Source organism: Podarcis muralis, chromosome 10 (assembly GCF_964188315.1).
Source record: "Podarcis muralis chromosome 10, rPodMur119.hap1.1, whole genome shotgun sequence".
In the NCBI taxonomy this organism is placed as follows: Eukaryota; Metazoa; Chordata; class Lepidosauria; order Squamata; family Lacertidae; genus Podarcis; species Podarcis muralis.
In genome coordinates, this window is record NC_135664.1 from 36,919,549 (window position 1) to 36,933,133 (window position 13,585).

Genomic DNA, 13,585 nt, shown 5'->3' on the forward strand with positions numbered 1-13,585 from the left:
ACTAGCATTACTTATTAAGGTAAGGTTGCAACAAACCAACTAATCATTTTAAACGGCCCAACAAAACACGTCTATAGATATTTTTACAATATGAAAAATAAATTATTAATGGGAGAATTGTAGAAAAAAATTCCTTTGTTAGCTAGACAAACTAATCATTGGTGATTTTTAGCGATGCCAAACATAACAAATGGAAGACCATAAATACATCCCAAAGATTCCAGTTTTCACCAATTTTGCATTCCTTCTTTGCTGTTTTAAAGTTTATACAGTCAAACCTCGGCTCCTGAACGCCTCCGTTTTGGAGCGTTTTAGCTCCCAAATGCCGAAAACCTGGAAGTAAATGCTCTGGTTTCCGAACGCTTTTTGGAAGCCAAACGTCCGACACGGCTTCCTGCTTGAGTGCAGGAAGCTCTTGCAACCAATCGGAAGCCGCACCTCGGTTGTTGAACGTTTCAGAAGCCGAACGGGCTTCCGGAACGGATTAAGTTCGAGAACCGGGGTTTGACTGTACAGAGTTCTTAAAAGAATTACACTTTGCAACAAATACATAAATCAAGCTAACGTTAGTTGTCATTGAGGCACACTGAAAACCATCAGATTCAAATCAATTGTTTCTAACTTGTTCTTATGAGTTAGTCACAAATAACAGGATCGAGGACAAAGAACACTTCCCCTAATTTTTTTTAAAGGTCTAGTACAGCAGTTTGAGCTCAGTTTAGCATGATAAAACCACTAGCCCTCAAGGAACAGGGGTGAACTGCATAAGCAAGAAACTACGGTATTCCTAAATTAATATAGTAAGAACAACAACAGGAATCTAGACACTTCTCTATCGGGGGGAAAAATGCAACTCAAATTTTCAATGAAAGGAGTCAAAGAAAAATGCACAGGATTTTATATACTAAATCATTTGGCTCGGATCCAGACTTAGGTTTGGAAAAGTCCTTTTAAAAGAATTGATTTCAGTATTCTACTCTAAGTATGAATAGGTCCAGATCCAGCTCATAAAACTCCCATAAGGAGCAGCTATCATGGCTGTGCTGCATTGACTGATGGAAATTGTTGTATGAAACATCTGGAGGGTACCATGTTGGGAAAAGAGGATCTACCTCTTCCCGTGAAACCTGCCCCCACTTGTTCTTGGTATCAGGAAGAATCATAGTATCCTTCTGCTGTGTCACTTGTTCTGTACTTTTAGCTAAGAAAAAGTAAAAAGGGGAGGCAGCATGGTATGGTGGTTAGAGTGTCAGACTAGGGCTAGGAATACTCCAGTTCAAATCCCCACTCAGGACAAGAAGAAAACTGAAGAATCTTGGTTCATCCACTCTCTCTTGGCCTATCCTAGCTCACTGGGTTCTTAGGAGGACAAAACATGGGGCAAGTAAGTCTTGAGCTCTTGGGGGGGGGGGAGGCAGGCTATAAATGCAGTAAATCAAAAACCAAATACATGAATAAATTCTGGAAACATATTTTTCAACTGCACAAAATACATATAGGCAACAGCTATTTGCATTCCATAAATGCTAAATATGACATTCTCCCTACCCCCCAAAAAGATTCAGTCTCTTCCTGACAACAAGTATAGACAAAATGTGGGGATAAGCATAATTGGAAGGAAGCACACTGCTTCGGGTACCATTCTTTGGAACAGAATGTGGCCAACAAATTATTAAAATAAACAAATGAAGCAACAAGGAGCTCATGAGTCATAGTCAGAAGTCTAATCCCATCCATTCCTTCTGAAAATTCTCTTTTTAGGAACAAATGGCAGCCAAATAAAAAAATGTATTTGTCTACAATTTCTTACCTTCATGTTTGGTTCCGATATCACGTATTAACCATTATTTTGCCCCTAGACTCAGGGCTCAGCCACAGTTCTTTCCCGTTCCACTCCTATTTTTATTTAATCTGATACCTAGCAAAATTACTTTCTGCTTACTTAAATATGATTGGTTGAATTTATGTTATCTAGTGGCTGTAGGTTGGTAAAGAATTAGAAAAATGGCATTTGTTATAAATGTTTGTAATGAATTTGACTGGTTCATTAAATCAATGGTACATGGGTTAAGCTGTGTTGACTTGCAAAGGGCAATTTTGATGCTATTTTTAATATGGCTGTCAGGATTGGGTAGATGTGGGGCCGAAAGCTCAAGACTCATGTCCTCAATAAGTTTCTGGCCATTGACCACCCAGAACTGAGCATTCTGTGGAAACAGAGCAATCAAAAGGCATCTCTAGAGTGGGGAAGGAGGTATTTACATAAGAATGTGGCAGTTTGGAGGAAAGTCTTTCGTTCAACAAAATGGATCCAGCCCACATATTTTGTGGGGGCAATTCATGCCTGCACAAGGGTCCATAAATATTATCAGCCGGCCAATGAACACTACTTGAAGTGTACAGCCTAATTTGATGTATGCTCACTTGGAAGTAAGTTGCATTCAGTGGGGCTCACTCCCAGAGAAATGTGCGGAGGATTGCAGCCTACAGAGGTGAGGGTTCTCTAGTGTATGTTGATGCTGTGTGGCATGTAGCTCTCTCACATCTTCACTTGGATGTGTGAACAATAGCACTGTCCAGTTTAATTGCTCACACAATGAAACTTCTTCACCTTCTCCTTCCATTGCACCCCCTGCAATCTGATTTGGGGGGTTGAGGGAGCTCCCTATCAGATATAGAGGGTGTTAGTTTCTGTTCTTATCACTGTGCAGCTGCTTGGAGTCACAGGACTCTGTTTACATTCCAGAGACCTTCCAGACTGTGGGAAGTCTCACAGGAGGGGAGACGGGATGTGACATTAGTGGTTTCCTGTTTCCTTTGTTCCTTTGTTCAGTTGTTCTCTGCTTTCATAGAGAGAGGATGTCTTTTCTAACTGCGTAGCTTAGAAATAAACTCTTTACAATGTAGCCCAAACCTCTCATCTCTTTCCTGTGCTGGAAACTCTGCTGAATGGAACGTGCCTTGGAGCCTTATCAAATGCTCAGGTCGTTATTCGTCGGGAGGCAATTCCGAAGGACTCGGGGGAAGAAAATGAGCTTTATCAGCTTGGCTGAGCGGAGATCCCGACAGAGGAGGTGCAAGGGGCACACAAAGGGAGGCATGGGCAGGGGTGAAGGAAGGCGTTGTGACACCCGGGGCAGGCGTCATTACGTAGGGCACATGTGCAGCGTCGCTACGTACAACACATTCACTGTACGTAGCAATGCCACACATGCACTGTATAGCAGTTTGTTGCTGGCGCCGCTCCAGTGCTGTACAGACGGTGCCGGTATCCCTTCGTCGCCACTACAGCCACGAACGGAGGATCCTCCGTTCATGGCTGCAGCTGTGAGAAGAAGATCCCAGCACTGTCTGTACGGCACTGGAGCGGCGCTGGTGGCAAACCGCTATACATGTGCAGTGTCACTACGTACAGCGCATGCGTGCAACACCGCACATGCGCTGTACTTAGTGGTTTGTCGCTGGTGCCAGGATCCTCTGCTCATAGCTGCAGCAGCGAATGGAGGATCCTCCACATGTGGCTGTGGCTGTGCGATGGCTGCTTGTGCCACCACGAGCCACCACGGGGTGACTTCTTGTCACCCCCGCAGACATGGAACCCAGGTGTTCTGCCCCCCCACTCCTTGTTGTGATGCCACTGAGCGTGGAAAGAGAGAATCTCTTGCACAAGTAGAAGTTGTTCCTCTTGCAGCATCTTAGTTGGATACAACCCTAGGTTCCATTATCTTTAGGAACATTTTCAGGTTTTGAATTCCGAAGATTACTACTTCTTTTTTGGTAATCAGTTGCTTTTTAAAATAAAGGTGAATGCAGGTAGGAAAGAAAGAATACCTTATCATGTAATGATTCTTCCAAGTTCTTTCTAAAGCTTTCTGATTCTTGTATTAAAACATTCTAAGAAAGAGAAAAGATCAAAAGTAGAGACAAATTACAGCAAAATAAAATGCATTTCTGCAGAATCTGCAATTTTTTCATGCTTCCTATCGTAATAACAAGTATTGACTATCCTTTTATGAATATGTTAAAAGTTCTATTATTAACACTGATAGCTATCGGACGGCATCAATATTGGACTGACACTTTGCCAGCAACATAGGATTGACATTTTAAACATTAAGCACATGGCCCAGTCTGTGTACTGCAAATACCCCTGAGTACATGAGTAGCTCCATTGAGTTTTGAAGAAAGCTGGCAGGCAGGAAAGCCAGTGAGGATTTCACATACAGGAAAGGAACGGGAAGATTTGATGGGCAAGGGATCATGCCCGAAGCATTTATTTGCCCCCCCCCCATAGTATCAAGAACAGAAAAAAAGAAACCAAAAATACAAATCAAGTTAAGTATGGGATGATATTCAATTGGGTCATACACTCAGAGTGTATTGAGCTTGATGGACCAATACTCTAAGCAAAAGGCAGCTTAGTACATTTCTTCTTAGGCTGATCCATTGATTCTGATCTGAGCATGACTACCATTGGATATGAACCATTTGTTTTGCTCATTTTACCTTTTCTTCCAATGCTGCCATTCTCTCTTTTAAATGTAGCTGCAGCCGCTCATTAGATTCTGTCAAAAGTCTGTCCACAGTATCTGATAATCTCTTGTTGTGCTCTTCATTCATTTTTTCTCTTTGCCTTGCCTTCAGTAAAGTATCAAGGAAACAAAATGGGCGGTTTCAAAGTTATCTAAAATGTCATCATTAGTGAAACACGAGTGGTGGATTATTGTAACTGAAATCACAGTAATGATACCCTGGTACAGCAAAGGTAAAGGGACCTTTGACCATTAGGTCCAGTCGTGGACGACTCTGGGGTTACGGCGCTCATCTCGCTTTATTGGCCAAGGGAGCCAGCGTAGAGCTTCCGGGCAGCGGCGTAGCGTGGGTTATCAGCACCCGGGGCAAGGCAAGTAATTTGCGCCCCCTAAACCGGGGCAAGGCAAGTAATTTGCGCCCCCTAACCCGGGGCAAGGCAAGTACAGTAATTTACTCTCCCAAGCAGCAGCAGCGAGGCTTCTCTTTCCCCCGTGCTCTCCTGGAGCTGCCTCTTTTCTTTCCTTTTTTCCCTTTCTCCAAGGATTTTCTCTTTCTCTCCTTAATTGATTCCTCCTCCACACCGCGGCGTTTCCTGGCTGCTTCCCCCCCTTCCCCTCTCTCTCCTCCTCGCTCTGCTTGCCTTGCCCTGCCCTGCCTGAGGGCGCCCTGAGGAGACTCCGCTCTCCTTTTTGACCAGGCGAGGTGGAAAAAAGGGGGGAAAGTCTCTTCCCGCCCCCTCGCCAGACTCCCTGCTTGGCTCGGCTCACTGCAGCGGCAACGGCAGCAGCAGGCGCAGCCAGCCCCCCGCCAGCCAGCCAGCCCGCCCGGCTTCCTCTCCTTTTTTTGCCTGCGGCAGAAGGCTTCGCTCTCCCCCTTCCGCGACCTCCTCGCCAAGCCGAGCGAGCGCGGGCTCCCTAACCCGTGGATTTTAGTAGGGGCAGAGAGCTGCTAGTGCGAGCGCGCCCCCCGCCCATGTTGCGCCCGGTGCGGCCGGCACCCCTGGCACCCCCCACGCTACGCCACTGCTTCCGGGTCATGTGACCAGCATGACTAAGTCGCTTCTGGCAAACCAAAGCAGCACACGGAATGCCATTTACCTTCCCACCAGAGCGGTACCTATTTATCTTCTTGCACTTTGATGTGCTTTTGAACTGCTAAGTTGGCAGGAGCAAGGACCAAGCAACGGGAGCTCACCCCATCGCGGGGATTTGAACCGCCGACCTTCCAATTGGCAAGCCCTAGGCTCTGTGGTTTAGACCACAGTGCCACCTGTGTCACAGTACCCGTGGTACAGTAGCGCACAGCAAAAACAAATACTGCCAGAGGATAAAATTTATTAGCACTACTGCTGAAGCAAACATTTGCGCACATTCAATAGCTGATAATCATTCCGTTCATATTCATCAAGTCAAAAAATAAATAAATGTAAGCAATTCGGGGGGAAATTCTAATTCTTCTCTTCCAGTTGAGCTTCTAGACATGAGACTCATTTTTTAGATATAAGGGGGACTATGTGAAACAGTGTGATGCATTTAGCTTAGACGAGTCAAACTATAAATTAAATGATCAACAATACACATACTCTTTGAAGCTCCTGGTTCTTCTCCTCCAGTTGGGCCTCCAAGTGTCTCATGCGCTCTTCAATGTTGCCATGCCTTTCTTCTGCCTATATAAAAATAAATAAACACACTTCTTTGAAACTTAAAGAGCTTTCTGAGCCAAAATCTCAATTTGTTTTAAAGAAAATGTAAAGCAAGCTACTACTAACTGCAAACTTAGTTTTCAAAAATAAATGTTATTCAAACAGGCAGCTGAACAGCATTGCTTGAAATGTGTCAGCTACAAAGGCCTGTTACATCCAAGCATCCAGCAAAACATTGGAGTTATTTATGAGCAATGAAATCAGCCAAATGTAACATGCAGACTGTGCATGGTTTGAACACAAACCTGCCATCATAAAATTGTAAGCTCTTTAAGCACTGAACCGCACAATGGTTGATTATCAATAAAAGAAATACATAAATTTTTAAAAAAGAGTTCTTAAAAATAAGAAAACAAAATTAGATGGATTCTATTTAGCAATAGAAAGTAAAGTCCAGTAGGACTACCTTCCTACGTATGGAGATCATTTCTTGCAGTTTAGCTTCCATAACATATTGATAATCATCAGATGAGGTAGAAGAGGTTGGATCAGACTAACAAGTCAAGGAAAAGGAGAGGGACAAAATTGAAAAATCAGAACTAAAGACACCAACACTGAACAGAACACAGCACAGAATGCTCAAAAGAAAAGTGTGATTGCAAATTTAATACTTTAACTGACAGAATTTTATGTAGAATAAACCACACTTACAATAGGGTGACATGAGGCAGTTGATGCGGATGAACTAAAAACAATGGGATGCTAAAAAAGCTAACAACCTAGGTATGGAAATTTCAGGTTAGTGATGGCTGGCTGGTGAGAATTACTCTTCCTCTATAGAGGGATCTTAAAGCAATTACGGCAAATATAAAGCCTGATTGGAATTTGGATAAACTTAAGACCAGAACACAACTTTGAGGAGCCAATGCCAGAATTATTTTTTTTTTAAAATAGACCATCCTACAATCTTATCATAACAAAAACAATGTATATTATGTTACAGAATATACTAAACCAAATGGGTTAGTCATCTCTAGAATAATGTTATGGTAGGTTGCCTAAGAGATATGAAAGCATATAACTAAAGGAAATATCATAACTCTCCCGGGCTTACTATGAAAGGATTACTGAGTTTGTGGTGAATGCAAAGCAGGTGTCTGGTCGTTCCACAAGCTGCTCACATTATGTCTGGCTATGCCACTCTTTAGTTTAGTGAACAACGATCTGAGCAAATGCTCAGTTAGGTAATGTATCACAATGGATCCTATGTTTACTGCATGTCCCAGTAACACACGCCATGGACTTCTAAAAAAAGTCAATGTGAATTACTCCTTATTTAACCCAGAATGAATAATGGGTTGTATCCCTGTTAGCCATACTCAGAGTAGACCCACTGAAATAAATGAACATTGCTGACTTAGGCCTACTGATTTTAATGGGCCTATTCTGAGTATGACCAATTCTGGATTTTGGACTAGTTAACCCCTTTCAGCCCAAATTAAAGTTCATTGCAAACATTTTAGGGCACAACCTGCAACCCCACCCAGCCATATGCAGCCCACCTGGACTAGGGTCTGCCAGGTCTTTGACAATCCCCCCATTTTTGTTTTGCAGTCCCAGGCAGGCCGCAAAAGCAGAAGGATTATCAGTACCCTGGGCAGATGACCATATGTAGCTGATGGGCTGCATTTGGCTTGGTGACTCACAAGACCAAAGTCAAAATTAAGAGAAGACACTCTTTATAATGTGTCAGTATATGCTACAAGATAAAAAGAGCACTCAGATCAACATAAATATTTAATATTAATAATAAAGTCTCATCCAACGATTCAACACCTTTCCAAGCATAAAATGAAGCTGATAATTTGTTTGACAGTGGACTTTTGTCTTACCTGTAAATTGGCTGAGAGGTGTGCTTAAAGAAAGACCTCCCATCTATTCAGGTAAAATGTTAAGAGCTCTACAAGCCCACAGTTGCCTCATTCAGATGTAACACTAAACCATGGTTTAACATAGAATGCACCTTGGTCCCTCTTCCCTATTCCTCCTTCTGACATCAGAAATCACCTCCATTACAATTTACTGCAGGATAGCAGTAAGTTTAGTCTGAACTCAAAGTTGTGATTAATCTTATCAATGGTTTATTGAAACAAGCCAGAAATTGGGCTGTCTTAGTAAACCATACTCAAAGTTAAGCACAGTTTGTTTGGGACTGGATATAATGCTAAACAGTGGTTAGTTAAAAACAGAAGCAACAGCTTCTTTTCACCTCTTTGTAGCTGGAAGAGGAGAACAGGTGGGCTGAGGGGAATTCACATGAACCAAAGGCTCACCAAGGCTTGATCATGTAAGGTCAATATGTGCAACTTTTTTTCCCTTGAGGAGAAATGGTTTAAGTAAGAACAAAGAAAAATGCCCCCTGAAGCTTACAGAAGAAATTTACTTTAAGGATGAAGAAAGGGTGAGGCTCAACATTTCTTTGTCCTTAGCAAAGGCATATACTGAAAACCTACAGGCAAAAGCAATAGCCACAAGAAACTGCATCTAAAAGATTTTGATTACCAAAATTGCAGCTAAGGTAGACATAGTGGTATAGCAGTAAAACTGCTAGCACATTTGCAAAGGCTAAACCGGGTCTGGTCTGGTTTCAGATTGGATGGGAGACTGCATGTTGAGGTAACTGCATTGCAGGGACATGGACTAGGTGATCACTAGGGTCCTTTCTAACACTATAGTCTTGTGATTTTGCATTTTGAGGTAAAATCCAATAATGACTGAACCATTGCAGTTCTTGATTTACATCAATCTGCACTCTGTGATCTTCTGGATCATGGGTAGGATTGGCACTCTATATTGATTGGTTGAAACTTAATACTTGATTACCTTAAAATGAAGCATTCACCCTGCACAGTTGGAAGCCTACTGGTCACCTGATCCAGTCTGCTAACTTTATTTCCACTAGGGACATTAGACGAAAGGCAAATAAATCTTCTTCCACCTTGGCTATGGGCCTTAGTGGCATCCTGTTGGAGCATGAAAGATCTTACGTATCTCTGTGGAGTCCTGACCATACATTTCTTGTCAGGAGACCATCATTCCAAGACTGCCTAGCACATAAGAACTATTCCTGGCCAACCCTGGTCAGCATCCTTGGTATCACCATTATTTTTATGTTATGGACACAGCATTTCTAGTCTTTGGGTGGGAGGAAAAGACTTCTTAGTCAGGTTGACAATGAAGTGCTGTTTTCTGATTTAGGCAAGACACAACTGAACATCATTCTTTCCTTCATCCCTGGGTAAAAGTCAACAAAGGTATCATTTGGGTAGGTTTCAAAAACAGAATCATCATATTTTGTAGGCCAAAGTGTGACACTAAGGCCACATCAAGAATATCCACAGGGTTGGCTGCTGAGTGTGAATTAACAATGAAAAAAATGCTTCCTGGCGTTGAGGCTACAGCTGGATAGGATGAAATACACTTCTGAAATGCTTATAGATGTTATCACTTTAGCATGAAAACTTTGCTTTCATCTGTTTTTAATGCAATGACTGAACTTCTCAGGGGTTAAAATGTCTAGATTGTCTTCCTTCTTTGGAGTCCCATTTAATTGGTCTTTGAATGCCTTTAGGGCACTTTGTGTAAGTCCAGCAGATATCTGGCGCTATCTTCTAGTGTCTAGACAGAGATTTCATTTTTGGAGTTGCACAAAAACTAGCCTTAAGTAACACAACAATTTCAGAGCATATTTCTTCAACACAGTTTCCTTTGCTGATTGAGTTCATGTTATTTTGATGCAAAGTGCTGAAAATATTCTCATTTTGAAATTGGGGATCACACTGAGTATTAGGGCTCCTCCAGACAGCCTATTTATTCAGGATTCATCCTGATTTGTTGCAAAACGTTTATGTGGTGGTTAGACTATGTCCAGTCTTTATTGAACATTCATTCTGATTTGTTTATGGGGTGGTTAAATGACAAAGAGCATTCATTCTGCATTTGCTGGTGTTTGCACATCTTCCCATTAATAATTTGCTTATCCCACAATTTTTAATAAATCTCCTGATCATTTTCCAAAAACTCAGTTTCTGTGTTGTCTCCTTATCTCTCAGAGTGGGAAAGTTTAACAGCTTCCCCAGGACATGAAGACTGTAGACCCTCCAAGTGTCCCTATTTTCCAGGGACATCACTAATTTGGAGAAGCCGTCCCAGTTTCTGATTTGATCCCAGAATGTCCCACTTTTCCTTAGGGTGTCCCTATTTTCATTGTAGAAATGTTGGCGGGTATGGAGTTATCAGACCCCCAAGCTGTTTGAAGGTGATCCTATATAGGAAACGTTTTTTAATAATGTTTTATTATGTTTTTATATATGTTGGAAGCTGTCCAGAGTGGCTGGGGCAACCGAGTAAGATGTGTGGAGTATAAATAGTAAAATTATCATTAAGGAATGGGACGTCCCTATTTTCATCAGAGAAATGTTGGAGGGTATGAGACTGAAATCTGTTATCCACTATACATGCATATAGATCAGAAGCTAGGCCTCATGACTGGCTTTTGCTTTGATTTAGGGAGAACTGCTTGCTTGAAAAAGGAGGTCTGTAAATTGACATTCCTCTTCAGCGTGACTGCATTAATACTATGAAATTGATACTATGAAGGAGCAACCAAACTGCTGGTATTGAGATAAAAGCAAAGTAGGCAGGCAGGAGGAAGGAGGTGCCAGTCTGGCAAGCTGCGTAACTCATCCCTTTTGTATCCTAGCAATAAAGGAGGAAACACTATCCTAGACATGATGTTTCCCTCCCTCTGGAACCTTGGAAGAACTGTTGAGGAGTTTTGTCTTGCAGCAATTTCAGCATGGATGTTTTTGAGCTGTTTACAAGAAAACATAAAACCCCTTGAGGAAGTGGGCTGAAACTTGTTGGGCACTAATAAAAAGTGCATTTCTCTTCAGCATCTTTGATACTTTTTTTGGTCTTTTCCATTGGAAGCTTCCTTGTTTTTGTTTTGCTGCACTTTTGCTTCTTTGTTCAGGAACTCCCTGTCCCTGGAACTCACTGAGAAACTGGTCGCAAGTAACTTCCAAAAATATACTAAGAATGAGTTGGCTCCAGACTTAATCATGCTTAGACAGACTCATTAAAAACCAGTGCACTTAAGGTGTGCTTCAAGCTGCTTCAAGCATGACTAAGTCAAGATCCAATCCAATATATATTTAAATTTAGGGGTGCAGAATAGGTTTACTTTAGTTGAATTAGAATTCTTCATTCATTTATAATATATTTATTATTATTTGAAACACAATGTTATGAACAACACAAGCCTACTATAGAGTAGTTATAAGATGAGAAAATTCATAACATGGCTATAGTTTTACCAGATTACCAATACTTCCTAGTACAGGAGGTTCTTATGTGAACTCCCACCCAATATTCAAGGACTCCTCCATTGACTTCAGTATCAGTGGCAAAACTGCATACACATCTCTTCTGTATCCACATCAAGGCGGCCCCCAAAACTGTAATCAGTGGGTAAGTGTGATCACCTAAGAACTGTTGATCGCACCAGAGGGAAAAACAAGATTTCAGATTTCATGTGTGTTAGACCAGTTTAAATTGATGTCAGTTTTCTTCTTGCTATGTAACATTTGAAATCTTATACAAATCAATCAGCAGAAAATAATGTGTCAGAAGTAAAAAATCTGGATTTCTGAGCCCAATACATTAAGCCTCTTTTTAGTAGAGTGAATTGCGGGGAGGGTTCCAGTAAACTCTATTCTCGCTTTTATCCACTGTCTTTAGGAAAGAAGTCAGTTATGTTGATTACCTTGCTTAAACTTAAAACATAATAACAGTAATACACTAGGACCCTTGATTTCCCCTGATTCTGCCCTCTCTGTTGGCTTCAATGAAGCTGGCAACTGAGTTGGCCAGAAAACTATTTGGGGAGAAGTTAGCAGTGGGTTAAGGGCCTTGACTCAGTTGGGATATGGAATGCAACTTGCCTTTGGCTCCCTCCCCACACACTAGGCAGTGCAAACAAGGTCCCTGATTGGCATTGCTGAGACCAAGTAGGCTCTTGCTTGGCATTCAAAAGAGGAAGTCACTAGTGCCATCAATGGCTACAGATGTATTTTTGGCTATGTTTAGCTGCATTGCTTGTGATATTGTTGTCCAAATAGTAGTTTTGCTCTCAATTAAGTAACATATACATTCTGTCTCACTCAGTTCCTGATATAAATTGCACAACTCAATCTAGATGGAACACACAGATCATATATATCTAGTTAACAGGAAGAGAACTGAAAAGACACAGAAGGGCTGGGATTCCTATGAACGAGGAATTTTTTTTCCATTTCTTCTCCTCATCAATACAGAAATGATCATTCAAACAGGCTAGAAATCTATGCAACTTAGAATCACAGAATGGTAACTATACTGTATTATTATTTTTTTGTCTTCCCTCCACCCACCCAATGGATGAACATGGCAACCTTCCTTTCCTAATGTCGCTTATAGTAGCTCCTATATTAGCTGACTATAGAACACATAAACACTTCAGTCTATAACAGCATTGTGCATGCTCCATTTTGGAGCTGCTGTGCATGGAGATTTCTCCATTTGTTCCATGGAGGTAGTGGGAGGAAAACGCATCTAATAATTTTCTTCCCACATGCTGAGCTCTACAGAAAAGACTTAAAAAAACCCCCACAAAACCCACCTGTGTGCATTGGAGGGCCCATTCACAACATCACTTTGTTAGCTTGGTGTGACTTTTCTGAACACTACAAGGAATCTTAATGAAGGAAGAAGATATTCACCCATGAAACTACTTTAAAAAGGTAAAGGTACCCCTGACCGTTAGGTCCAGTCGTGGACGACTCTTGGGTTATGGTGTTCACCTCGCTCTATTGGACGAGGGAGCTGGCGTTTGTCCGCAGACAGCTTCCGGATCATGTGGCCAGCATGACAAAGCCACTTCTGGCAAACCAGAGCAGCACACGGAAACGCCATTTACCTTCCCGCCAGAGCGGTACCTATTTATCTACTTGCACTTGACGCGCTTTGGAACTGCTAGGTGGGCAGGAGCTGGGACCAAACAATGGGAGCTGCTCACCCCATCGCAGGGATTCAAACTGCCAACCTTCCGATCGGCAAGCCCTAGGCTCTGTGCACATCCAAAAAACATTAGAACAGATACCCAAAGGAATGAGCCATTGTCTTTTGGTTTGTTTTTTAAAAGAAACCCGAGAAGCATTTTAAAAAAAACCCCTCCAATTTTTTGTGACTTTTCTGAGTTACTGATGAAAAATCTCTTGCTCTCTTACATGCCATCAAAGATTTTATTACTGTGTCCCAGAACACATCTGTAAATGCATTTGCACCTTATTCAGATATTGAGTGCCAATC

The 13,585-nt window shown here is 41.9% G+C and overlaps 1 protein-coding gene across 9 annotated transcripts in view; it reads right to left on the bottom strand.

Moving 5' to 3' along the window:
• Positions 1–13,585, bottom strand: part of PPFIA2 (PPFI scaffold protein A2) — a 269,557-nt gene that overhangs the window by 52,743 nt on the left and 203,229 nt on the right. For 6 of the 9 annotated variants that reach the window (XM_028746753.2, XM_077934767.1, XM_077934766.1 and 3 more), the window contains 4 exons: positions 6,642–6,728; positions 6,116–6,199; positions 4,507–4,638; positions 3,832–3,894 (listed from right to left, as the gene is read on the bottom strand). In XM_028746753.2, the coding sequence (XP_028602586.2) occupies positions 3,832–3,894; positions 4,507–4,638; positions 6,116–6,199; positions 6,642–6,728 (366 nt within the window). The remainder of the gene's footprint in view (positions 1–3,831; positions 3,895–4,506; positions 4,639–6,115; positions 6,200–6,641; positions 6,729–13,585) is intronic. The other 3 variants (XM_077934765.1, XM_077934770.1, XM_077934769.1) reach the window with 1 other exon arrangement.